At 35.3% G+C, this 23,896-nt stretch overlaps 5 protein-coding genes across 7 annotated transcripts; 3 read left to right on the forward strand and 2 right to left on the reverse strand.

The window, feature by feature from the left end:
- The first annotated feature begins 566 nt into the window (after positions 1 to 566).
- On the forward strand, positions 567 to 2,531 carry LOC130994189 (peroxidase 64-like). Its single transcript, XM_057919222.1, has 4 exons — positions 567 to 930; positions 1,015 to 1,203; positions 1,303 to 1,465; positions 1,728 to 2,531. Exons 1-4 carry the CDS (start codon positions 721 to 723, stop codon positions 2,123 to 2,125), a joined length of 960 nt encoding a protein of 319 aa, XP_057775205.1. The 5' UTR covers positions 567 to 720; the 3' UTR covers positions 2,126 to 2,531.
- Positions 2,532 to 3,619: 1,088 nt separating this feature from the next.
- Positions 3,620 to 6,012, reverse strand: LOC130994093 (UPF0496 protein At1g20180-like). The gene is made up of 2 exons (XM_057919130.1): positions 5,790 to 6,012; positions 3,620 to 4,800 (listed from the first exon to the last, which is right to left on the reverse strand). Exons 1-2 carry the CDS (start codon positions 5,836 to 5,838, stop codon positions 3,746 to 3,748), a joined length of 1,104 nt encoding a protein of 367 aa, XP_057775113.1. The 5' UTR covers positions 5,839 to 6,012; the 3' UTR covers positions 3,620 to 3,745.
- Positions 6,013 to 12,324: 6,312 nt separating this feature from the next.
- On the forward strand, positions 12,325 to 16,615 carry LOC130993901 (la-related protein 1B-like). The gene is made up of 8 exons (XM_057918940.1): positions 12,325 to 12,540; positions 12,632 to 13,124; positions 13,436 to 14,003; positions 14,081 to 14,234; positions 14,353 to 14,443; positions 15,372 to 15,443; positions 15,698 to 16,018; positions 16,109 to 16,615. Exons 2-7 carry the CDS (start codon positions 12,660 to 12,662, stop codon positions 15,983 to 15,985), a joined length of 1,638 nt encoding a protein of 545 aa, XP_057774923.1. The 5' UTR covers positions 12,325 to 12,540; positions 12,632 to 12,659; the 3' UTR covers positions 15,986 to 16,018; positions 16,109 to 16,615.
- A 1,947-nt stretch (positions 16,616 to 18,562) lies between these two features.
- On the forward strand, positions 18,563 to 20,383 carry LOC130994520 (uncharacterized). 3 transcript variants are annotated; one of them, XM_057919566.1, is made up of 2 exons: positions 18,563 to 19,036; positions 19,696 to 20,383. In XM_057919566.1, exon 2 carries the CDS (start codon positions 19,698 to 19,700, stop codon positions 20,097 to 20,099), a length of 402 nt encoding a protein of 133 aa, XP_057775549.1. In that variant the 5' UTR covers positions 18,563 to 19,036; positions 19,696 to 19,697; the 3' UTR covers positions 20,100 to 20,383. The 3 variants fall into 3 exon arrangements, with proteins under 3 accessions (XP_057775549.1, XP_057775554.1, XP_057775559.1); XM_057919571.1 differs by having other exon boundaries at positions 18,837 to 19,036; positions 19,393 to 20,383; XM_057919576.1 differs by lacking the exon at positions 18,563 to 19,036 and adding an exon at positions 19,074 to 19,304 and having other exon boundaries at positions 19,393 to 20,383.
- Positions 20,384 to 21,160: 777 nt separating this feature from the next.
- Positions 21,161 to 23,618, reverse strand: LOC130994372 (SKP1-like protein 1A). Its single transcript, XM_057919418.1, has 2 exons — positions 22,957 to 23,618; positions 21,161 to 21,513 (listed from the first exon to the last, which is right to left on the reverse strand). Exons 1-2 carry the CDS (start codon positions 23,287 to 23,289, stop codon positions 21,340 to 21,342), a joined length of 507 nt encoding a protein of 168 aa, XP_057775401.1. The 5' UTR covers positions 23,290 to 23,618; the 3' UTR covers positions 21,161 to 21,339.
- Between the last annotated feature and the right edge of the window lie 278 nt (positions 23,619 to 23,896).

The raw sequence follows: 23,896 nt of genomic DNA on the forward strand, positions 1-23,896 counted from the left end.
GTGGTTCGTGAGCAGTAGGGTCAGTTGAAGTTGTTAGTAACAAACTGTAACCTAAACCAAATGGATGCAATTACTCTTTTGACCCAATTTCCATGTGCCTGCAATTGAACTACTTACGAAGTCACATTTAATTGTAGCAATTAATCCAATTCCACACACACACACACATATACTCCCTCTGTTTTTTTTAAGTGTCCTATTAATATAAATTTATTGTTCCTTTTTAAGTGTCCTATTTCAAAATTTGAGAATAAAAAATGACAAAGTTCCTATTTTACCCCTTTTTAAGTATCCTATTTCAAAATTTGAGAATAAATTTATTACACTTTGAAAATAATAAATATGGGCACAAAAGTAATACTCAAACTTCCTTGATATCTGTATTTTTTTTCCATGGGACACTTAAAAAAAACGGAGGGAGTATATATACACTACATACCAACTACGTACAATCATCTCCCAACAAATATTCTAATAAAGTAATAGTACATTATTTCATTCGCAAGCATAACGGCTTGCAAAGCAAAGGTTACTATAAATAACTAATGTTCTTGATCATCTTCTTCATAACCACTCTTGCGAATCCCAAAGTGGTTCTAGCTCACCAAACATGCCACTAGCCCACCCCCCCACCCCCACCCCACGCCCCTCCAATCCTTACAAATACTTGCTGTGTAGCCCTTCAATATTGAATACTCAAGGTCAAGGGAATATACAAAAATGGCAGCCATATTTCTTTCCATGTTCACTATTATTCTCATCATTTCATCTGTTGTGTGCTCTTCTAATTCAATGAGTGTAGACTACTATAAGCACACGTGCCCGGAGGCGGAGCCGGTGGTCGCCAAAATGGTACATAAGGGCATGATCAATGACAAAACTGTTCCAGCAGGTTTACTCAGAATGCACTTCCATGATTGTTTCATTAGGGTAAATACTTTTTTTTTTTTTTGTAGAATGATATATATATATTGTGTAGAATTGGGTGTAATTTAATTTGTGTGAATTTTGAAGGGTTGTGATGCTTCTGTGCTGCTGAATTCCACTGGAAAAGAGAAGGCTGAAAAAGATGGTGGTCCAAATATTTCATTGCATGCATTTTATGTAATTGATCATGCAAAGGAGGAGTTGGAGAGCAAGTGCCCCGGTGTGGTCTCCTGTGCTGACATTCTGGCTCTTGCCGCTAGGGATGCCGTTGCACTTGTAACTTAATTAATTTATTAATTTTAAATTCTTGGCATGTGTATATTGATCATATCATAGTATTATTAATTAATTGGTTTGAATCTTGATGTTAATTAGTCTGGAGGGCCTACTTGGGATGTGCCTCAAGGGAGGAAAGATGGGAGAATCTCAAAGGCCAATGACACATTGCAATTGCCATTCCCCACATTCAACATCTCCCAATTGCACCAAAGCTTCTCCCAAAGAGGCCTTTCTTGGGAGGATTTAGTTACACTCTCAGGTAAATTATAAGCAATTCCAACTTCCTCTATTTCAAAATTCGTGTTTGAATAAAAATAACAAAATATGAGACGAAAAAATATTTTACACAATAGAGAATCGACTCATAATTATAAGCAACGAAACTAAATTAACAAATGGTGGAGCGGGAGGAGCTAGGGTTGCCTAAAGCCCAACCCTTACCCCCTCTCCGGCCCCACCATATTTTTTTTATGTATTTTTTTTATGGTTTCATCGTACTACATTAAACCATATGCATGCAGGAGGGCACACACTGGGTTTCTCCCACTGTTCCTCCTTCCAGAACAGGATCCACAACTTCAACAGCTTAAACGACGTGGATCCAACGATGAACCCTGCGTTCGCGGGCGACCTGAGGAGGGTTTGCCCCATTCACAACAAGGTGAAGAGCGCCGGAGCCAACTTGGATTCTTCACCAACTCTATTTGATAATGCATACTACAAAATGCTTCTTCAAGGAAAGAGCATCTTTTCCTCCGATCACGCGTTGCTCTCAACTTCAAAAACTAAAGCATTGGTCCACAAATTTGCAGCCTCTCAAGAAGGATTTTTTGAGGCGTTTGTGAAGTCGATGATCAAGATGAGCACCATTAATGGTGGTGGGACTGAGATCAGGTTGAATTGCAGAGTTGTTAATTAATTAATTAAATAAATTGATCGGGATCTTTGGCAAAAATTTGTGTTCATTCAAATTGTACGGTGCATCCATGTCAACTAATCTCAATTAGGATTTATTAATCCCTAATTAAGATTTGTTAATTCCTGATTAATGTTTTATCAAATAGAATCGGGATTTAATTACGATGAATGTACCGTGCATTCGAATGCATAGTAGTGTGCCTCGAGATCTTTTGCTTGTTGTTATTTGAGGTTACTCTTGTATAATTGTTTATATGTATATGTATATGTATATGTATATGTATATGTATATGTATATGTATATGTATATAATATATGTATGCGTGATTTGTATTTTGATGAAATAGGAGCGTGTGATTTGTGAATGTATCAAGAAACAATATGTTTTTCATGCATTTTTAAATTCTTCAATTTGTTATTGTTAGCTAGTCTTTTACTCTTTTGTTGTCGAGTGCAGTTAAATTTGTAGTTTCGATTAAAATTTACTGTCTCACTTAAATTCAAAGTTACGGAACATTTAACTTCGAAAAAAGTTACGGAACATTAACTAATTTTAAATTCCACCAAGAAGTGTGGACATTTATTTCTTTTGAGTTCAATATATTACTGATAGTGGTTAATATTAATAATAGACTCCCACCAATTAAATTTGACATTACTTTTTAACGTAAGTACATAACCACTTCACAATAATAGATTTTAATTTACACATTAATATTGTTCATCAATCTCACTATGAAGTTCAATTATTTACTTTAATTTTATTGGCGGGTTTGTTTTTTTAAAGATTACAAAATGCTGCAGCCGCTACCTTTAATATGTACTACTATAAATAAACAACTAAACCATATTTTTGAACAAAAGCCTACATTCACACATGGTGAATAAAAGCATTTTGAACAACAGCCTACATTCACACATGGTGAATAAAAGCTTTGGTTGAGTTCGAAATTAAAATCCTTTTGGCCCCACTTCACCTATAAATCGTGCTAGGGGATTAAACTTTTATGATCTTTTTTTAAGAAGTAGACTTTTATGATCTTTAGGGTGCATGTTTGACCGAGCTTATAAGCTCTTTGAAACAACTTATAAGTTGTTTAAGAGCTTATAAGCTCGCTTTAAATTGATGGGTAAAATAAGCTCTTTAAGAGCTTATAAGCTGTCAAAGTAAGCTCTTAAGCTCCTCAAAATATAAGTTCCTCCACTCGAACTTATTTTTTCATTATCTTATAAGCAACACTCTTTTTACTAAAATAACTCAATTTTGATTTTTTATTTTCATCATATATCATTATAATTTCATCTCTATTCAATTTCTCTCTCTAACTATAAGCTAATTATCCAAACAATTTGAGAATTTATAAGCTCTTATAAACTCTGAAAACATCTTATAACTTATTATAAGCTCATGAAACTTATAAGTTCTTTAAAATAATCTTAGCAAAAACTGCACATGAGGAGCATTGCAATCAAATAATTAAATAAGCAAGTTTACTAGGAGTAATTTATTATTCTATTTTCTATTTAATATATGCAAATATTTAAGTTTCCTTGGAACGTGATAATTATCTACAAATTAATGCAATAAAAGATGTTACACGACGACATCAAATCCACTTAATCAAACCATCTCTCTTACAAGCAACCTTTTCGATCGATTCATGTTCAAGAAACACAAACAAATCTGTCTCTCCAGCTCCTCCAACTGCTCCACAAACCAAGATTCTTGCATTTGAAATTCCCTCACCACCTCCTTCAACGTCTCCTTCTTCCCTAATTTCCTAACACAAACATCTGCAACAAATCTCCTATGCTCGATCTCATCCTCCAACCTCCTCACGATCATGCTCACCGTCGCGAAATCGTTGACCATTATAAAAACACCCCTCGCCGCCGCATCGAGCTTATCCGCCATACCCTCCAGCCGCTTCTCGTCGCCGCAGTTCCGCCACATCTTCCTCGCCGCCAGCACCAGCACGGCCAGGGCCGGCGCGGCTGCCAGCCCCGCCGTGCAGTGCATGGAGAATGCGAACACGGCCGCGACTAATGCACCGAATCCCATGAGAACCAGAACAGTCGTTGCTTTCTTGACGAGTTTGACGGCCGTCGCTCTCCTCTTGAGCTTTTTGCACGTGGATGTGAGCTCTTGGAACATGGCCACGTGGGCTTTGCGTAGATCGAGGAATCTCGCGGCGTTCGTGGTGTAGAAGGGGTTTCTTTGCGCCGCGAACGCCGCGAGATTCTTATGCACGGCGAGGTATTCATCGGCGGCGGATGAGGAGGAGGAGATTCGTCGGATTATCTTGATGGATTTCTTGATTCTGAGATGATTCTTGCGCGCTTTGTTGATGTTTGTGAGGAGGGTTTCGCAGAATCTGCATGCTTCTAGGGTTATGTCGAAGTAATTCGTGAAGAATTGGTGGAAATTGGGGATTTTGGAAGTGGAAGAGGTTGAGGGTTTTTTATGGGGATCGAGTAGATGCTGGGAGAGGTGCGGCGGCGGCGGCGGCGAGGCAGTGAATTTCTCCTCGTCGTAACTTGTTACTTTTACGAGATGGCTTTGGACTTTATCGCATATATCTATATAAGACTTTGTGCGAAAGGCTTCCTTGTATTCCTCTCTCACATTTGGCTTGCTCATTAAGCTACTTCTATCCTCTTCTTTTTCATATGTACCTGATCAAATCCATACGACAAATTCAAAATTCTTCTAAGTTTGGAAAAACAAAACCAAGAAAAGGGAAGAAGGTGACAATAAATTTATGGCATGAAAAAAGAATTAATATTGATTTCGTCCAATAAAAATGTCATGTGCTTTGGGGCATGACTTCGTCCAATATTGATTTTAGTAAATGCTAGCTTGTGAGATATAGAGTATAAAGTGGAGAAATGACTTACCAAAATAGAAAAAGAAATCATCAAAATTGATGTGTCAAATTAATGATTTTATATATATATAAATATTAAATGTTGATGAAATTTAAAATATAAAAGTGTATCAAAATGGAAATGCCACATTTATTATGAAAGAATCAAAATGGCGAAAATATATAAAGGAATTTTATCAATTTTTCAATTCTAAATATAGATTATTTATCAATGAAGAATTCAAAATTTTCACTATACTTTTTGTAGATGGAGAAAATACAATATATATATAAGTAAAAATAAAAGGAAAGGGATTTTATCGATTTTTAAAATATAGATTATCTATCGATGAGGAACCCAAAAATAAAACATACTTCAATTTAGGAGTCGGTGATTGAAATTCTATCAACTACGACCCAAAAAGTCATGTATTTTTCTTTTTTAGTTATTTCAACAAATTGTTTGTTAAATTCCAGTTATACATCATTATGAAGCAATTTCAATTTATAAAAAAAATAAAGCACCTATCTGTGTTTTTCAGGACCTAAGCCAATAAAACTCCAAAATAAAAAGTTGGAATCAAAAATCGAAACATGAAACCATATACTAAGAGGAAGAAATTAAGTTGTTGAATTTTTTATTTTTTTTTTGGTTTGGCAATTGGCATAATGCATTGTATAGGTCCAAAAATAAACAAAGCAAATGAACGAAATGAAGAATAATGTTGTTTAAATATATCTGTATTAGGAAAATTATGGTGAATTTAAAAATAAAATTGATCGTAATTGGGATCTAACCTTTATTTCCGAATGGTGATTTGAGCTTAGAACATAGCATCTTTCTCATCTTAGCTAGCTAGACAAATGGATCCTAAGAAATTAGAGAAGAAGAAAACTTATTTTCCAAAAGAAGAAGCCCTATTTATATCATTTCTTGTTTCGTTAGACTTGAAAGAAAGAGAAACGTGTGAAGTATAGCTAAACAAGAAATTAGTTGGCAGCTATAATACTACACCCACAATTATAGTCTTTATGTGTGTGTATTAACACATCATATATACAAGTTGCTTTCCGTCCACGTTAACATTGTTTACGTGTAAGATATTAACACCCTCGATTTCGTTTTTTTTTTTCTTTGGCTATATATTGATGATGAGGGGGAAAATATGTGCATCACTAAGATTATGCCACGTGATGAGGGGGGAAAAGGTTTAGGATTTAAATTCCACCACTTTCACCCCTTACCAAAAAAAAAAAAAAAAAACAACGAATACTTGTCCTCTACTGGAATTAAAATATAATAAATCCTCCGATTTTTTTATCATGATTTTGTTAGCTACATTGTTGCGGCTATCCCTTAAATTTCTTTATATAAAAAAAAGAAGGATAAATTATTACTTGTAACTTTTATAGGTTATAAGAGCATCTTCAGTGCGGTCTCCCCGTCCCGGGTCGAGGCGAGTCGACGGAGACCCGTCCGCGCTGACGATTGGGGCTGGGTCGAGGCCGCGTCTTTGGGGCGACACGGGACGATGGTGGAAGATGTATGGCGCGTCTGTCGGACGCGCTTTCAAAATTTTCGACCGTTTTTATTGTAATTTTTTTTAATCAGACCATTGGATTCAACTATAGCATAGGTTTTCAATTTTTTTTTACATTATCTCTATATACTCTATTTCTATTCTATTCAATTCGCTTCTAAAAAATCTCTATAAAAATGATGTTTTGGTCCGCTTGAGCCCTATGAAATTATTGTAATTTTTTTTAATTATCGTATTTTAATTAATTAAGTCTTCAGTTTTATTTTAATTATTGTAATATTGAATTTTAATTTTAATGAAAACTTAAAAATTTAAAATTAAAATGTAGAATTGGGGATTTTGTGGAAATGAAGATTTAAGACACAAACTAATACACAAGGGCTATGGAGAGCTATGTCTTATATTGGGACCACCACCTAAGACACCTACTGTGGATGCTCTAATCTCAATCATCGAGTCATAGTAACTTTTATGAAAAGTATACTTTATCAGCGAGTTTGATCTCATTCAAATATTACATATGGTTAATCAATACTCCTGTTTAGAAAGCCTAGTAAATTATGTCAGGCGTAGTTACTTAAATCGGCACACTGCATAAAAATTAAATATATCGATAGGATTATGTATATTTATTTCCCTAAAATCCCAATCTTATTCAATTAAGTTATGTATAGCTGAGTTGAGATAAATGTTATGCTACATATCTTATGTGAGCACCACTTATATTTAATTTTCGTTAGCATTATCTTTTTGTTCTACATATTTATTTTTATTCTAATACATCATAAATTGTTATTGAGATAATTAATTTTACAAATGACATAAAAATGAAAGTCTAATTTGTTCTTTTTATTAATTATTTGAAGCTAAAGGGAATATGAACAAATCGAACTTTGATTTTTATGTAATTTATAAAATTAATGATCTCAATAACAATTTATGATGTATTAGAATAAAAAAGATCATGCCAACGAAAGCTAAATGTGAGTGATGCTCACATAAAGTGTGTAGCATAACATTTCTAGTTAAGCTAATATCAATTTTATATAAATATAAAAATATAAAAACATTTTCCGTGCATTGCACGAGATGCAAATGCTAATATTATGTATATAGTTGGACTTGGAACTCCCGTTTGATGACCTCGTACACATGTGTATGAGGATTTATGATGTTAAGTTTTCCTTTGTTTCGTATAAGGATGTTTCTTTAGTTGATAAATTTATGACGAGAAAAAGTTGTTCGATGTTTTATTTCACACTACACTACAAGTGCACGGTGTAATTGCAATAAGTTGAGCAATATGTTGCATTTTACAAAGATTGGTGAATTCAAACTTCTAAATACTATTACTCCATCCGTCCACGAAATGAGTACCCATTTGTGGACGGCACGGGTTTTAAGAAATGTATGGAGTGTAGTGTGAATAGTTTAAGGGTCCCACTTTTTTAGAGTATTAATTAAAGGGTTGTGTGGAGTACACTTACCAAAAAGGGAAATGGGTACTCATTTCATGGACGGAGGGAGTAATAAATTGTTCTCAACCTATTTAAATAATCAAAGTTCAAGAGTTGTCGATTAACTAAAACATACCTAAAATAAAGCAAGTAAACAAAATATATAGCAACAAAAATACACGTAGAAAATAAATTGGGGAATGACTCGAACGAAAGTTATCATAGGGACTATATTTTGATGGATCGTAATAAACTTCAATCTATATTAACTAACTCTTGGATTAACCTAACTATCGAGGATGATCTCACACCTAGCTTTAGCCCCTTATTGGACGACTAAAAGGATAGATTATGGGTCATGATTATCATCCATGGTCAATTTCTAACCTATAACTCCAAAAAGCACCAAACATCAACAGTGCCCTCACTGAAACTCTCAACCTCCCGATTTATTGAGATGATGTGTCTTAAGTTCCTAATCTATATAAATTATGTTCTCTCAATTCAAATCAACACAATAAATATGCTAAAATACTGATCAATAGTTCAAACAAGAAAACAAACCTAGAGCTCAAGGAGATAGAGATATTCAAACAAAGTCAAATTAAAATAAATATAAATCCATTACAAACCCATCTGATCTAACCTTTAAGATAAGAGATTGCCCAACATATTCATAATCAAAACAAATCTCAAGACATAAATAAAGATATAAAAAAATATAGATTCATAAACAAATTCTATAATCTTGATCTTCAATCACGTAGTATTGATGAGCTCATTTCCAAGTATTCTCATTCTTCCCTTGGTTGTGGTGTTGTTTTTGTGTGTGGAAAATAGAAAATGGTTGATGGATGTGATGGGTCGGTGGAGAGAGAAAATGGAGGCTATAATTTGTTGTGGTATTGGGTGTTGCTGAATGAGGTGTTTTTCCCCAATTTTAAAAGTTTGAAGGTCAAATTCGCGTCTGGGCCCACAAATCATAAAAATCGATCTTATTCTCGTGGTCATAGTCGTGACCACGGCCTAGAACGTAGGGAACACCTCCAGGGGGACCGCGGTCATGCTCACTGTCGTGGGGAGGATTGTTGGAGCCCCTTAGACTAAAACGGTGGTGGTAGCAGTCACCCCGCACAGCCGATTCGTTCGGCTTCATTCTTCCTTGTCCGAGCTCTGATTCGATTTTTGTTTGCGCTCACGGATTCTTATTGAATTTTACTACAATCCCGTACTTTCATATTTTTCTAATTTTTATTTTATTTTTTCTGAAATCACACCAAAACTACAACCAAATATCAAATCACCGTAAACTCAACACTACATAACAAACACGCATTCACTAGCAAAATATGAAGGAAAATGTCGACAATTCATGATAGATTGAGGTAAGAAAATCATGTTTATCAAAGAGATGACAAAAATTTCTCCCTTAAATGCTTTCTTCTTTTCGCTCATTTTCTACAATTTGTTTTTTTTTACAATTTTCATCCCTCCTTTTAACTTAAAAGAAAGATAATATTACCACACTAAAAATGGAGAGAATAATATTATCCTCATTGGAATTGAAAGAGCAAAAGAGAAATAGTAGAATTAATCCCGGGATAAACACATTGGTAAGGTGCTACGCGTCTCTTTTCAAGAAAATAAAGGAAAAGAAATAATAAATTTAACGAAATAAATTTTAATTATTATTATTATTTTTTTTTTATCATCATAAATTTCAAAGTTATACACCTTAAGAGTTTATATTTTATCAGATTTTCAATCTCATTCTACATTTATGTTATTATTATTATTATTATTATTATTATTATTATTATTATTATTATTATTATTATTATTATTATTATTATTATTATTGTTGTTGTTGTTGTTGTTGTTGTTGTTGTTGTTGTTGTTGAATTAAATTCAATCTCATTTAATTGGCAGTGTCTCCCGACAGGAGTTGTGCATCCATAAGCCATATCTGTCCAACTATTGATTTACCATTGCACATAAAAGTAAAAAGATAATTATTTAACAAATAAATTTTATATTTTCTTATAACTTTAGTCATATTTATTTATTTATATACATATTTTAATAACATTTACAAAAACTTTAAAACATGAGTTTTATACAAATGATGAATTCTATAATTTGAGCTTTTCATTTTTCCATAGCTCACATTACATGATGAGGTCAAACACCCCTTATTTATACGGGGGACTACTCAAACTAATAGTCATCTCTCACACACACAATTGATCCAACAACCACTATATAAAAAGAAAAAAAAGAAATATAAAACTTTATTTTTAATTTCATATTACAAACTTTAAATATTTGTCTTTAAGAGTAATCTATTTTTTTAAAGGGAAAAGGTGCAGATTGGCCCCCGAAGTAGTAGCCCCTATAGCATATAACCCCTCTTACTCACTGTGTGTGCAACTAAACCCCTGAACTCTGAGAAAATGGTGCAAATTCCCCCCTCTGACCTAACACCGTTAAGTGTCCGTTAACGTTTGAGTTTAATTGCACCCTCTACTTCAGGGGTGAATCTGCACCTTAATTTTTTTTATTTTTATAATTTCAGCAACCCATCTCCGGCATCAACTTAACCGCCCCCGTACTCATCGATTTTGACTTGCACCTTGTCGATTGCCCACCGCTCAATCTCTTGGTTGTCGACTGCCCACCGCTTACATGCAGCAACGCCACCAGCTTCTTCACCGCCCCGCACAACAGCATCTCCTTCAACACCTTAACATTTTAGGCTTATCTTATTATATTAATTGTGTATATATTTATCTATATAATATATATTTAAATTTTATTTATTTATTTTTGAATAATTATTAAAACTCTAGATAATAATTATGATTTTATTTTTGGTTAATTTAATATTTGTAAATTTATTTTAAAAGAGAAAAAAGAATGGATCCGGGTCAGGACTCGAGACCCTGTGAATCTAATGGATCTGAACATGAATCTCGTTTTTTTGAACCTAATGGATTTGGACCGGATCCTGACCTAAGTAAAAAAAATACGGATATGGATTTGGACCAAGTAGGATTCGATCCAGATCCACATCTGGAGTTGGTGATGCTGCTGCATGTCGGTGGTAAGCAGTCGACGATCAAGAGATTGAGCGCGTGCGAGCTGACAAAGTGTAAGTTGGATCCGATGAGTACGGGGGGCGGTTAAGTTGATGCCGGAGGTGGGTTGCTGAAATTATATATATAAAAAAAAATTAATGTGCAGATCCACCCCTGAAGTAGAGTGTGCAATTAAACTTTAACGTTAACGGACACTTAACGGAGTTAGGTCAGAGGGGGGAATTTGCACCATTTTCTTGGAGTTCAGGGGTTTAGTTGCACACATAATGAGTAAGAGGGTTTATACGCTATAGGGGCTACTACTTCGGGGCCAATCTGCACCTTTTCCCTTTTTTAAAAAAGCGACTCAAGCTTCTTCGAATTAATTTGAGTGTTTGAACAATTTTACGTATTATGATAATTTTAGAGTTGTAGTGGTGCAACCTCATAAATGTATCAACGAGACGAAAAGAGGTGCCCTCGTCGGTAATGAGGGCAACAAAGGAGAGAAATCAAAGGTGGAATCGCCGGCATGATAGCCGCCATCTTTGAATCCGAGGTGGCCCAAATTGAACATGTTTTTGAGCCCAATTCATGAATTTGATATTTTCCTCTTTCATTTCCACGTCGTATTATTAGATATGTCATGTATGTGCCACATACTCTTAATTATGACACGTTGGCATTACGTTATTTTTAAATGTGGTCGGAATTCAGCTTCAACTAAAAAAATCAAATTAAATTAAAAATTCAATAATTATTAATTCTAATTTTTTATAGCGTGCAAAACCAAAATATAGTAAAAGACCAAAATATAGTAAAAGTTAAGTTATTTACATACATGGTCCCTTATTTGTAAATAAGATATGCATATTAACAATTACTTAATTCGTCCATGAAAAATATGGCACAATTATTATTTTTGATGTTCATGAAAATTGAAATACTTTTCCTTTTAATACATGAATCCACATTTTTTTCTATTTTTTATCCTTATAAATATTTTTATTTAAAAAAAATCATTAATCTCAAGTCTTTCAATCATTCCTTTCATACAATGATTAATGATGCAACATTTATCTTAATACATAAAAAAATATCACCTATTTTATTCTAAAAGTAGTAATACCCTATCTTTGGTGAGTAAATATAAAGCAAAGTATAGAAGTAAAAGAAGGAGGGATTTGTAACGGATTAGGAGAGTAATAGCCCGTTTTAAGGTATTTAAATAAATTTATTTTAAAAGTATTTGTGTGGAAATAGCATTATTGTTAAGGGAATTGGGTCACCTCACCTGGCACCGGTATACAGCCCTCACCGCTCTCTCACACAACACACACTAAATACTCTACTTTAGAGAGAGAAAAAAAAGGTCTTGATCGCTGCACTTGGCGGCCGAAACCCTAATCTACGCTCCGATCACCACCTTATCATTCGTTGATTCTTATTCCAATTCGCCCTCTATTCTCAATCTGTATATATCGATGCTCTCACACAAACACATTTAGTTTTTCACACACAAAATTCTGATTTTCTTCGTTCGCTTTGTGTTTGGTTTGGTATAGATTTTGCTTCTTTCTGTGTCTTCCTTTAATGGTGTCGGACAGCTCGCCCCCTTCCGGAGACGCCGTCCCCAACGGCGGCGGGGTCAGCAGTCCCCAATCACGCCGGCGGAGCCTCCACTCTCCGTGGGCTTCGGTTGTCCGCGGAGATTCCGAGCAGAACTCCTCCCCCACTGCCGCCGCCGCGGCCACCTCGCCTGGTTCTTCGTCTTCTCCTCCGGCGGAGGAGGCTTCCGCCTTGGATAACTCTTTGATTGAGACTTCGGGCTCAGAACCCCACCCGGAAAACTCTGAGAATAACGGCGACAGCAATGCTGGTGGCCCGAGGAGGCCGGCTTGGAACAGGCCGCTGAACGGCGTTGCTGAGCCCGCTTCTGTTATGGGTGGCGCCGTCTCTTGGCCCACGCTCTCGGAGACCACCCGGCCTGTTCAGAGATCGTCGTCGGATGCTTCTAGGCCCGTCTCTGATGGATCAGCCCCTTCGTCGCAGGTTAATGTACGTATGGATTTTAACTGATCTTAATTAGGGTTTCATACTTTAATGTGACTGTGCCCTTGTTTCTGTGCATTGCTTTTGAAATGTATTTCTTAATGGTTTGGTAACCGATTTTTTCCAGTGAAAATTCTTCACAAGTACATATTGTGAGAAATTGTGTCTAATACATTGAAGATATACGCATTTTGAAATACTTTTTCTCTGCTTGGCATGCTTGTGTGTGATAAAGGAGGCTTTCAATAAATGGAAGGCATAGTGGTTTTTTAATCATTGAATGGTTTTTCTGTTTATCATTTCGTTTGGTTTGACAGGCTCCTATAATATCGCAACCTCCTCAACGATCAGCTCATAGTAGTGCACATGGTAATCATGGTAATTCCGGGGGAAATAATCCAAATCCTGCTAGAATAAGAAGGAATCATCGTGGTGGCAGTGGCGGTGGTGGGGGTGGGGGTGGTGGAGGTAGCTCCTCAGGGAGTGGACCATCTCAGGGTACTTTTAATCAGCCCTCTCTCCCAATGCCACCACCATTTCCTGTTTTTGAAGTACCGTTTGGGATGATTCCTGCTGTTCTAGATAATTCTGTTAGAGGTCCAAGACCTATGGGAGGAGTTGGGGCCTCACAGTCACCTACTGGCAATGACCATTCTAATCAGAGGAGTAATTCAAGGAGGAATAACTATGGCCCCCGTCCTCGCGGAGATGGACAGTACCACAACAACCATGGAGGAAGGCGTGATCAAGATCGCAGAGAAGTTCATCATCCCCCTCAGTATGCTCCCCCTCCCATGGGATATATGCCACCTCCACTGCCACCTGGTGCTGCCCCGTTTATGGCACCCCCACCCATGAGAGTTTTCCCTGGTCAAATGGGCTTTGGTGAGTCTGCAGTGTAATCTGCTTATCTGTTAGAGCTCGACTGTTAAGGTTTTCTAACATTTGTTTTCAACTCTCAGATATGACGACTCCTTTTATCTATGTGCCACCTATGCCACCAGAGTCTTTTAGGGCTATGCCCATTGTCCCTCCTCTGCAGCCAATGATTTTCCCTCCTGCTAACGAGAATCCATTAACAAATATGATTGTCAAGCAAATAGACTTTTACTTCAGGTTATTTTCATTGAAAAGTTATATAGGTGTTAAACTTCTGCTGGTATTTTTTATCACTTTGCTTTTTGTATGCCCCACTAGACAAATGATGCTGAAGTAAGTTTGAATGTTGTCCCAGCGATGATAATTTGGTGAAAGATAGCTATTTGAGGTCTAAGATGGACGATCATGGCTGGGTGCCCGTTTCTGAGATAGCCACATTTCGGCGAGTAAGTTGCTGTTGGATATATTATTGTATTTTTATGTAATCTATTTATACCTTCTCAAGATATTAAGCTCATCATAGTGTTTATTTCTCATATTTAACCCTGCACAGTTTGCATGAACTATGTCTTATGTTTGATACTTGATTTGATGATTTCTCCCTTGGATGAATTTAAATTTGGTCTTTCTTTTACTATTTATCTGCTAAGCTTGGTGAGTAGACCTGGATTTCTTGTGAATGATCTCGGAGACAGTTTTAAAACAAGAATCAGATTTCTTTCATCAATTACTCTGTAACAAAGTCTGTCATACACTTCTGTTCAGATGGAGAATGCATATTGTGCATATTACATTATTACTAATTACCCAGACATTAGTGTGGATATGCTCATTGACTACTTTTGCTTGTTTACAGTATTTTTATTAAGGTATTCTGGTAGTAAGATATTTTTCTCGCCAATCTTTTGCTGCAAGGCGTGCTCTTCTAAATGAATGCTTACTTCTATCTGATTGAGCATATCTGTTACTGTTAGACTGAATAGAAAAGGTTTCATGATATTTTGAAAGAAAGTTTTATTAAGTTATACTGAAGGATGTTCTTCTCGTTATAAAATTCCTCTGTTATGTTTGAAAGGATTGGACAAGCTATGGTTGTCAAACCTTTTGTCCCTCCTGAAATTCCAGAAACCTTTTTACTAGGTCTGGTTTTCTTCTAGTTTTTGAAAATGTTCTGCTTGAAGTTTCTACAAAATGTATATGGAAATGTGATGTATGCTTTTTCTTAGTGTTAGAATTTGTTGTGGTAAATACCTTGGGAGGGAAACTGAACTTACTCTTTATTTTGGAAACTGATTGGTGGAGTCTTCGTTTCATTTTTGTTTTAGTGATGTCTAATGCACAGATCAAGGTTGTTTTCACGTCTGCCTTTTTCAGGTTCAGCTTTTAACAAACGACATCCCTTTGATTTTGGAGTCCTTGAGACATTCTATGGTTGTGGAAATACAGGTCAGCTTTCCTTTCATGACTTCTTTTTGTGTTATCTTCAACTGACCCGTCTCAAGCTTGTGTTGTACTCAAATTCTGAAGAATGTTTCCATCTATTGATACCTTGTCTACCTAGTTGTGAATTCTTTTCTCCATAACATGTTTGTTTTACAGTAAACGACTTTTTTTCTTTGTACTATCTACTGATTCTGGGTTTTCCAGATTGAAAGAATACTTGGCAGCAAATTTGCGTCACTTTTTTCTTCTTTTCACAGGATGACAAGGTTAGGAAGCGTAATGACTGGAGTAAGTTTTTACTTTCGACTGGTGTCGTCAATTCTGATTCTGGCTCCGGCGCCTCAAGTTCAGCTCCGGAAAATGTTCTGGCAACCTCATTACAAGAGGTCTCACTGGGTGATGCCATAGTCCATGCGAATGGCAATGTTGATGCGAGGGCAGGTCACATGGAAATGGCTGCTGGTCAGTTACCTGCGGATTCAACTAACCAGTCTGGGTTAGCGAATGGAGATAACACTGATGAAGACCATTCGAGTAGCTCGTGACATGTTCTTCAACGAAAGTTTTGCACAGCCAAGGTTGGTTACTTATCCTTAATTATGCCCCATATGCGTTTTGGTGCTAGTATTTTTGCCTTACGTGTAATAGTATGTTTTGTGTATATACAGCACGAGGAGAGGGATGACGGAGTATTTGTAATTTATCAGACACAAGAAGGATTGGAGAAGAATACGGAGCTGACCTAGTTTATCTCACCACATGGACAACTGTTTGTACTTGTCCTGTTCACTAGTTGATTTTTGGAAGCAACCAGGAGAGACGATATAAGGTGCACTTTCTTCAGTACACGGGCATTACGAAAACAAAAAAAAAAATATTGGTTTCTTTGCCCAACATGAGAGTGAAGCTCTGCATGGTTTTGGTTGATACTTGCAATGCCTCTTGAATACCATTATGATATGTGCTCTTCACTCATTTTTGAATATTCTTGCTACTAATTCGCTTCCATCGAATTTGCTTCCTACATTTTGGGGCATATCATAATATGCACATCTCAAGTCCAAGTATAGGGCACTTGTGACAGATGTGTTTTTATGTCGATTGAATGCTGCTGGTGTAAGATTATTTTGTCACTGGATGTGCATGAATGTTATACTCACTCCATGATTGCTTCATCTTTTGATTGATCTGCACAAGTTTGCTATGGTTGTGGATTATATAAAACCCTTTTGTGGATTTCAGTGATTTGTGTGTGTTGTGTGGTCTTGCCATTTTCTCAGGCTCTCTAAGTAGTATTTTTTAACGAATAATTTGAAGACAATATCTATTGGTTTATTGAGAAGAAATATTCAAGATGCAATGAGCCTAAACTTAGTTTTGGTTGGAATTTATTACTATAAGTTTGTATTGCATTAGGCAAGAATACTGGTAATGATTGTTATATGTGAGTTTGGTATTTTATTTTCCTAGATTGAATAATTTAATCAAATTTTTACCCTATTTTTTGTAGAACAAGTGCAAATCTGATGCTCAAGTATTACAAAAGAAAAGAAGCCCTCGACCATATATATTAATTTATGCAAATTATCAAAGGAAGAAAAATTATGAAGGGCCACATATCTTAAGTTTAATGATTCATATTGCTTTTCTGTGCGTTTGATGAAAGCTACAGCTCATTACCTTATTCATATATGGACTACTTAACCAATATGCATACGGCAAACACGATATTCGATGTGAATGATATAACACAAACTATGATTGTATGTTTTGTTTCGATAGCAAACGTTTAACGCAATCTATGTCAAAAATATGGTCGCTTTCTTTCCTTTCGATAGCGAACACAACTCCAAATATATATGTATTCGTTATAATCAAATTTTAATTATGATTGATAAATCAGAATTGTGGTTAATATATACTTTAATTTATTTCAAATTATCAGATGACCACATGTGTTTTTGTGCTTGCCAAATCACGGTATGATTGCAAATCTTTTTAGGTAAATTATAGTTTAAAGGATATCTCTCGGCAAACTTTTCGATATTTGAGTCAAATATAAAATCATTGTGAATTTTACCTTAAAGCATATATGTAACTTTTTTTTTTTTTAATGTCGTGTAAGCTCGATTTCCAATTCTTTTAAAAAATTACAGCCACAAAACAGTGATCCTACTTAATTTTCAAGTTTAAAAAGTTGATGATGGAAAAAGAATTACATATGTAAGTTAGGATATATTTAAGTATTTAGAGGTGTATTCAATTAACAATTTAAAAGATTTGATAGATTAAAATCTATAGATTGTCAATTTCATGAATTATCTTAATTCCATTAACGAATTCTGTTAGAATTATTTATCTTTATTTTTATAAACTTTATATAGATTATTATAAGAAAAAAGTAGTTATCAAAAAACATACTCCTCCGTTCCATTAAAAATAGTTTGTATTCCATTTTAGGTTGTCCTATTATAAGTGGCTTGTTCCATAAATAAGTAAAATTTAACACATAAAAAAGTATATGTCCTACCATTTTTAACCACTTTACACGTTCTCCTTATTTTACGTGCAATGAAGCAACCTGTCACTTTTAATGGGACGGAGGAAGTAATAAATAATGCAAATTGAAATATAAAAAAAATGTTTATAAAAACATATGATATAATAAATGAATACAAATTGAAATAAGATCTTATGTAGTGATATGTATATGCAATATGCTTGTAAATAAAAAACATATGATTTCAAATTTTGCTCTAGATATTTGTTCTTTGAGATATTTGATGAAAAGTCAAAATTGGATAAATAAAGTACAATAAGTAACATATTAGCATACTGTAAATATATATAAACATAAATATACAAACCAGTTGGTCAAAAGCATTGCATACGCAGACGCACTAAAAAATAAATTAATTAATCTTTGAAAAGTTTTGATAATTTGTAATATTAAGGATTGGAATAGTCGTCAAGCTATTGCTACAAATTATATCATGCCCACTTCAACTGATTTATGATAAATTTGACAATTTATGCTACAAATTATCTCGTACCCACAATTTTGATAATTATTAATAGTAAGGGTTGACGGATTAAATTTGAAGAACCTAAAATGTCTTTTCACATTTGTTCAGATCAGGTGGTCTTCTTTTTTTGTTGACGTTTCATCTATGAGGGAAGAGACGCAAAATATGTCAAAATCTCTTATGGAGATGTGAAATTTCTAGAGAGGTATAAAATATAACATATTAGAATTTTATAAAATTTTAATATCATTTGGACATTTAAAAGTAATAATTGAATATCAACAAATTTTTAAAGACTTTTTAAATTTTAAATTGAATATCTATGGACTTTTAAAATAAATAAAAAAATCTTTAAATTCTTAATTGAATATAGTTTTGAAAAAAATAGAGTATTTCGATTAACAACTTGGATGCCTAAAAAAATGATTAACAAGTTGGAAAGTATTGGGGTTTTTCAAGATTTTGGCAAACAAGGGCTGCAAGTGAAAGAGGGAAATTAGAGTGAAGGGCGAGCGGCTGCAAATCTCCATCTTCCTCGACTACAACTCGCCATTTTCAGACTCCAAAAAGGTTTAATCTTCAGCTAATCTTCCATTTTTGTTATTGTTTTGGTGAATTCGATTAATTTCATTTTTTCTTTTTGTTCACACGCTTTATTGAAAATTTGATTTCCAATTAAAAAGCTTCTTATTGTTGCCGAAATTGCATTTTTTTATATATATTTCTTCATTTAATTCTCTGGAGAACTACAGTAGGAAATATTTCTAATTATGCGCAAATTGAAGTGTATCATGTATGTCGTTAATTAGAAGAGTCAAGACATTTGATTGGGCTTGAGGTATAACGCCACTTCTCGTTAAATTACTGTTGTGATTACTTGTTAACTGAAAGGGAAATTGATTTAGGTTTTAATCTTCTGTATTTAGTGTCACCAGCATTCATGTTGTGCGTGATGATTGAAGCTTCCTCATCGTGATTGAAATGTTTGATTGTGAAGATATGCAGCTAAGTTGTTTGTCAAAATGTCTGATGCCACACACACACACACCACTCACATTTTGTACCAATTTTTCTATATATTTATTTATTTTCCCTAAAAGATAATCAAATAATGGTTCCTCATTTCCGTGGCGATGACTCGAACCCCCAACCTAATGGTTGAAAGGGAAGAGTTTTGCCAATTGAGTTGGGCTTCGTTGTCACATTGTTTGCGACTACTATGGTTTCAGGAATGGCTGGGAAAGCAGTGAAATCTGTTGCAAAAGCAGTTGGAGAATACCAGTACCCGTGGCGAGAGAAGCTGACGAAATACAGAGATGAGCTGTCGAAGGGTGTGTGGGGTTACTGGGAGCTTGGTGCTTGGAAGCCTCTAGCTATCAGTGCACGTCACAGGGCTCGGATCCGCAAAGAGGTCCTCCTTGCTGGAGGTGATTGGGAATTTGATCCAGAGCGGAAGGAGATGAAGACCAAGAGGAAAGGGCACAAGGTTGATAGGCTGGCTGCTGAGAAGCGAGCGAATACTGCTAGACTTATGGGGGAGATGCCCAAGATGTTGGATGATTATAAGAAGAGAAGATGGGAGAGGAAGATGAAAGCGGAAGAGGACGCTGCCAAGAAGAGGTTGAACGAGTAGCTAACACCTCAGCGGTCAGACCTCTCGATTCATGGTATTAAAAACTGGATTGCGTTCTTGTTCGGTATCACCTAGAAACTTATGATGCTTTGTTAGCTCCTACATAAGTCTGGTGATGAACATCTGTTTTGAACCCTTATGTTATGAGGCAATTGTGGGAGTTCTTTTTAGTTACTTGTTTCCTCTTTGGCCTGCTAGAAACTGAGATGCTGATGAATAACAGGATATTATGTGGAAAGAAGGAACTTTTGAACAATGCAGTTGTTATAATATTGTTTAATGAAGCTCTGTGGTGCAAGATATGTGGGATGAGAATTAGGGTTAGAAAGCTTTCGTCGCCTAGTTTTAGTGTAACCAACTCTAGATAGTTGATGGGAGACCTGCAGGATCTCCGATCTTGATGCTAATATCCCATTATAAAGTGATATTTCAGCAGAGGGATACAAACACTAGGTATGCCCATTTACTTGCATGTATAATATAACTGGTTTCACAACGGAAAAGGTGAACATTTAACACGAATACAGAAGAAAGCCGATTGTTACAGTTTTCTTTTTTTGGACGATTTTGATTTTCGGAGTTCATAAACTAGTAGTAGCAAGTATTATTGGAAATGTCCATCTTGTTTGGAGAGAGATATTCTCGTAGTGTTTGTGGCTTGATGGATGTGATAGATAAAATTGATAGGATTGATAAGATCGAAAGAGTGATTAAACAATCACTTATTTGAGTTATTACATGCGGCCCGAGTTATCAAGCACGAGCTCAATCATGCAAATCAAACACTTGATTAAGGTGGATTATTTTATCAATCATGCCTTATCACTCAAACCAAACGCCTTTTATATGTATTAAGAAAATCTAAACTTTAGAAAAAGATTCCTACAAATCAATCCTTGTAGAGCTCGGAATTTGGTAGACTGACATTTCTGCGGTAAAGTCTCAAATGAATGAGAACCCTAATCACAAGCCAAGTACAAATAGGGATTTGAACGATTTGGGAATCAGAAGATCATACTAATTAATCAATCCTTGTAGATGGCATTAGAAATACTAGAAGATTCTGCACGAATATAATCATAGATTCATAGTGAAATAGGTATTACCCAATCAAAGTTTTAAGTTGGGAGCCATGGCATAGGAAACCAAACTTCACAACACATTCGACACAAAAGATTAACAAAATAAGCCATAAGCAACGAGTAGCACTTGATTTCACAAGCCAAAATGGTTGGTACTATTACTCGAAAGCCCACTGGTTTTCTCTTCGGACTTCTTCTTCCTCTTCAGGAGTGAAATCATTCTTGATGTTGAAAGTCTTCCTAATCTCCTCCGGAGTTTTCCCCTTGATCATGTCAGCAACTGTTTGGCAAGTCAGATCCAGAAGGCTCTTGATATTCAGGTAGTTAGCAGCCTGCAAAGGTTTAAAATAGTAGAAATCCGTATTCATCATATGCTCAACACTTTCAAAATCAAGTAAATGTACACTCGTATCTCTTTTAGTAAGGAAGGTGTAGCAAAGTGTCAATGAGGTTATCTGTGCAGTTAATCACCAAACAAGGATACGACTGATTTCTTCCACAGTCCATCTGAGCCGCGCACTGAATCAGTACTTGAGATTGAGAATGGTAAGAAGTAGATTCTCAAAAGATCTAAAATAATTTCTTCATTTCGAAAGTGAAATCATCAATAGTTAGATTTACAAACTTTATTTACCACAGAAGCACCAATGTATTAAGAGTGTAGCAAATCTGAAGGGAGAAGGAAACCTATTTGGTTAACTGGTTATCATATTGCTCTTTCAGTAGATTGCAGAACAAGCGATGATTGAAAGAATTTTTACTCAATTAACTGTATGAGATGACCGATAAACTAAAGAAAAAATATATATATTGAATAAGCCTCAAGCACTCATCTGAGACATGGTGCAGTTGCAGAAGCATATTCAAATAGTCTAAAGGTTACTAAAATTTGAGTTAACCAGTGATGTATGTATCATGGTCATTGTTAAGCTTATGAGAATCACACAAATCACACCATATAAGTCACTGCCCTGATATTCCTAGAAAGTTGCAATACTCACCAATGGCCTCTCCTAACAAATGACATGGTCAATGACTTCCTTTAGAAATCAGAATATAACAATTACGGGTGCACCCACACAAACAACTATAAATAAGTACGAAAAGAAATCAGCTGCTTCTGATGTCAGAATATATTGGAAAACAAAAAATGACTCAAGGATATAGAGACAGCAGTAGATATTCATAGAGGAACTTACCACAGTCGTGTCTCAATCGACAATGATCCGTGAACTTAATTTAAAGTTCAATATATATCAAGAGAAAGGAAAAGCATGACAGTAGAACAGGCATGCAACCGATCCAGCTTCAAAAGTTACAGAGAATGAAAAAAATTGCTAGGTAATCATATCGAAAGCAGAGAAGCATATTAAAAAAACAAAGACTACAAGTCATGACAAGAAAAAAAATTCGCCAATGCAGTACTAATCGTAATACCACCAGAATATCTTATCCAAATCAATCTAAATACAAAGTTCTAACCTCAAATTTGAACGTGCTGTTAGAAGATAACAGAAAATAGGTCAAAACCAACAGCTTGAAACTTACAAAACCAACATTATGAAGTTTAAAGCATATAACCCGCCCAATATACAAACGCGAGCAAGTAATAAAGTAATTAGACAGTTATTGCAGAGAAATAGAAAAACATACTGCAAACAAGTAGCATAGAAGAAAACCCTAACTCCCAAAGCAAAACTAAATCTAGTAACGAAAACAGCACAGCCTAGAAAACCTAGAAAAACAGCAATAACACTGAATCTTAAAAAATGTACCAAAATAAGGTCGAAGAGCGTAGCCTGATCGACTTTGACGAAGTCGGCGTCGAAACTCTTGAGTTCGTCATCAGATGAGGCGACCTTGTCCTCGGCCTTGTTTGAAGCGGAGGTGGCGGCGGCATCGACGTGTTTTTTGCAGTACTCGATGACCTTGGAGAGGATTTTGCCGGTGACGTTGGGGATTGGAATGATGTTGTCGACGCAGTCGTCCTCGATCATGTGCTTGATCGTCTGGGACTCGACGGCGACCGCCTCGTCCACCTCGAACACCTCAGCGTCGGAGCTTCGGAGGACAATCTTCTTGCCGGAGTTCTCCGACGCGGACGCCATGGGAATCGATTTGAGAGCGAGAGTGTGGGGTTTGTTTAGGGCGAGAAATTGGGAATCGCGGATTCGGAACCTATTTAGGGATTTTGGCTACAGAAATATAAATAGGGGAGCTGAATATATCGCTTCCAAGGAAGAGAAAAAAAAGGATTTAAAAAATATTTTTCTTAAGAAAATGGGATTTTGATTTTGATGATAATTTTCTTTAGCTTTATTTAATTTTAATTATCTTTGATGGTAATTTATCAGAAAATATCCATGAATCCCTGATTAGACACATAACTTTATTTTATATGGGATTTTACGGAAGTGAATCCTTTTCCTTTCCAGATACACCCTTTTCAGAAATAAGGGATTATATATGTTATGAACTACTTTACTTTTTTGAAGTTTGACACTATCTATCTATAGAATACTTAACTAAAAGAATATACTATATTGAAATATTTCACTTACTAATGGACAAATTATTATAATACGAGTAATATATATAAACAGTAATTTTTATATTATAAGGGCTAGTTTGGTACATGTGATTATAGTGTATAATATATTTATGACGCTTTAATATTTTATTTGGTAATAAATAATTCAAAATACACGAACCTTA

Source organism: Salvia miltiorrhiza, chromosome 1 (assembly GCF_028751815.1).
Source record: "Salvia miltiorrhiza cultivar Shanhuang (shh) chromosome 1, IMPLAD_Smil_shh, whole genome shotgun sequence".
Classification (NCBI taxonomy): Eukaryota; Viridiplantae; Streptophyta; class Magnoliopsida; order Lamiales; family Lamiaceae; genus Salvia; species Salvia miltiorrhiza.

Bases quoted from the DNA above. Each gene is read 5' to 3' on its own strand.
- LOC130994189 (XM_057919222.1), top strand. From the start codon at position 721: ATGGCAGCCATATTTCTTTCCATGTTCACTATTATTCTCATCATTTCA. The intron at 931-1,014 runs GTAAATACTTTT...TGAATTTTGAAG, and splicing joins TCCATGATTGTTTCATTAGG to GGTTGTGATGCTTCTGTGCT. The intron at 1,204-1,302 runs GTAACTTAATTA...GATGTTAATTAG, and splicing joins CTAGGGATGCCGTTGCACTT to TCTGGAGGGCCTACTTGGGA.
- LOC130994372 (XM_057919418.1), bottom strand. From the start codon at position 23,289: ATGGCGTCCGCGTCGGAGAACTCCGGCAAGAAGATTGTCCTCCGAAGC. The intron at 21,514-22,956 runs GTACATTTTTTA...AAACCTTTGCAG, and splicing joins CGCTCTTCGACCTTATTTTG to GCTGCTAACTACCTGAATAT.
- LOC130994520 (XM_057919571.1), top strand. From the start codon at position 19,686: ATGGTTTCAGGAATGGCTGGGAAAGCAGTGAAATCTGTTGCAAAAGCA.
- LOC130993901 (XM_057918940.1), top strand. From the start codon at position 12,660: ATGGTGTCGGACAGCTCGCCCCCTTCCGGAGACGCCGTCCCCAACGGC. The intron at 13,125-13,435 runs GTACGTATGGAT...TTGGTTTGACAG, and splicing joins CCCCTTCGTCGCAGGTTAAT to GCTCCTATAATATCGCAACC. The intron at 14,004-14,080 runs GTGAGTCTGCAG...TTCAACTCTCAG, and splicing joins CCCTGGTCAAATGGGCTTTG to ATATGACGACTCCTTTTATC.
- LOC130994093 (XM_057919130.1), bottom strand. From the start codon at position 5,838: ATGAGAAAGATGCTATGTTCTAAGCTCAAATCACCATTCGGAAATAAA. The intron at 4,801-5,789 runs GTTAGATCCCAA...GGATTTGATCAG, and splicing joins ATCACCATTCGGAAATAAAG to GTACATATGAAAAAGAAGAG.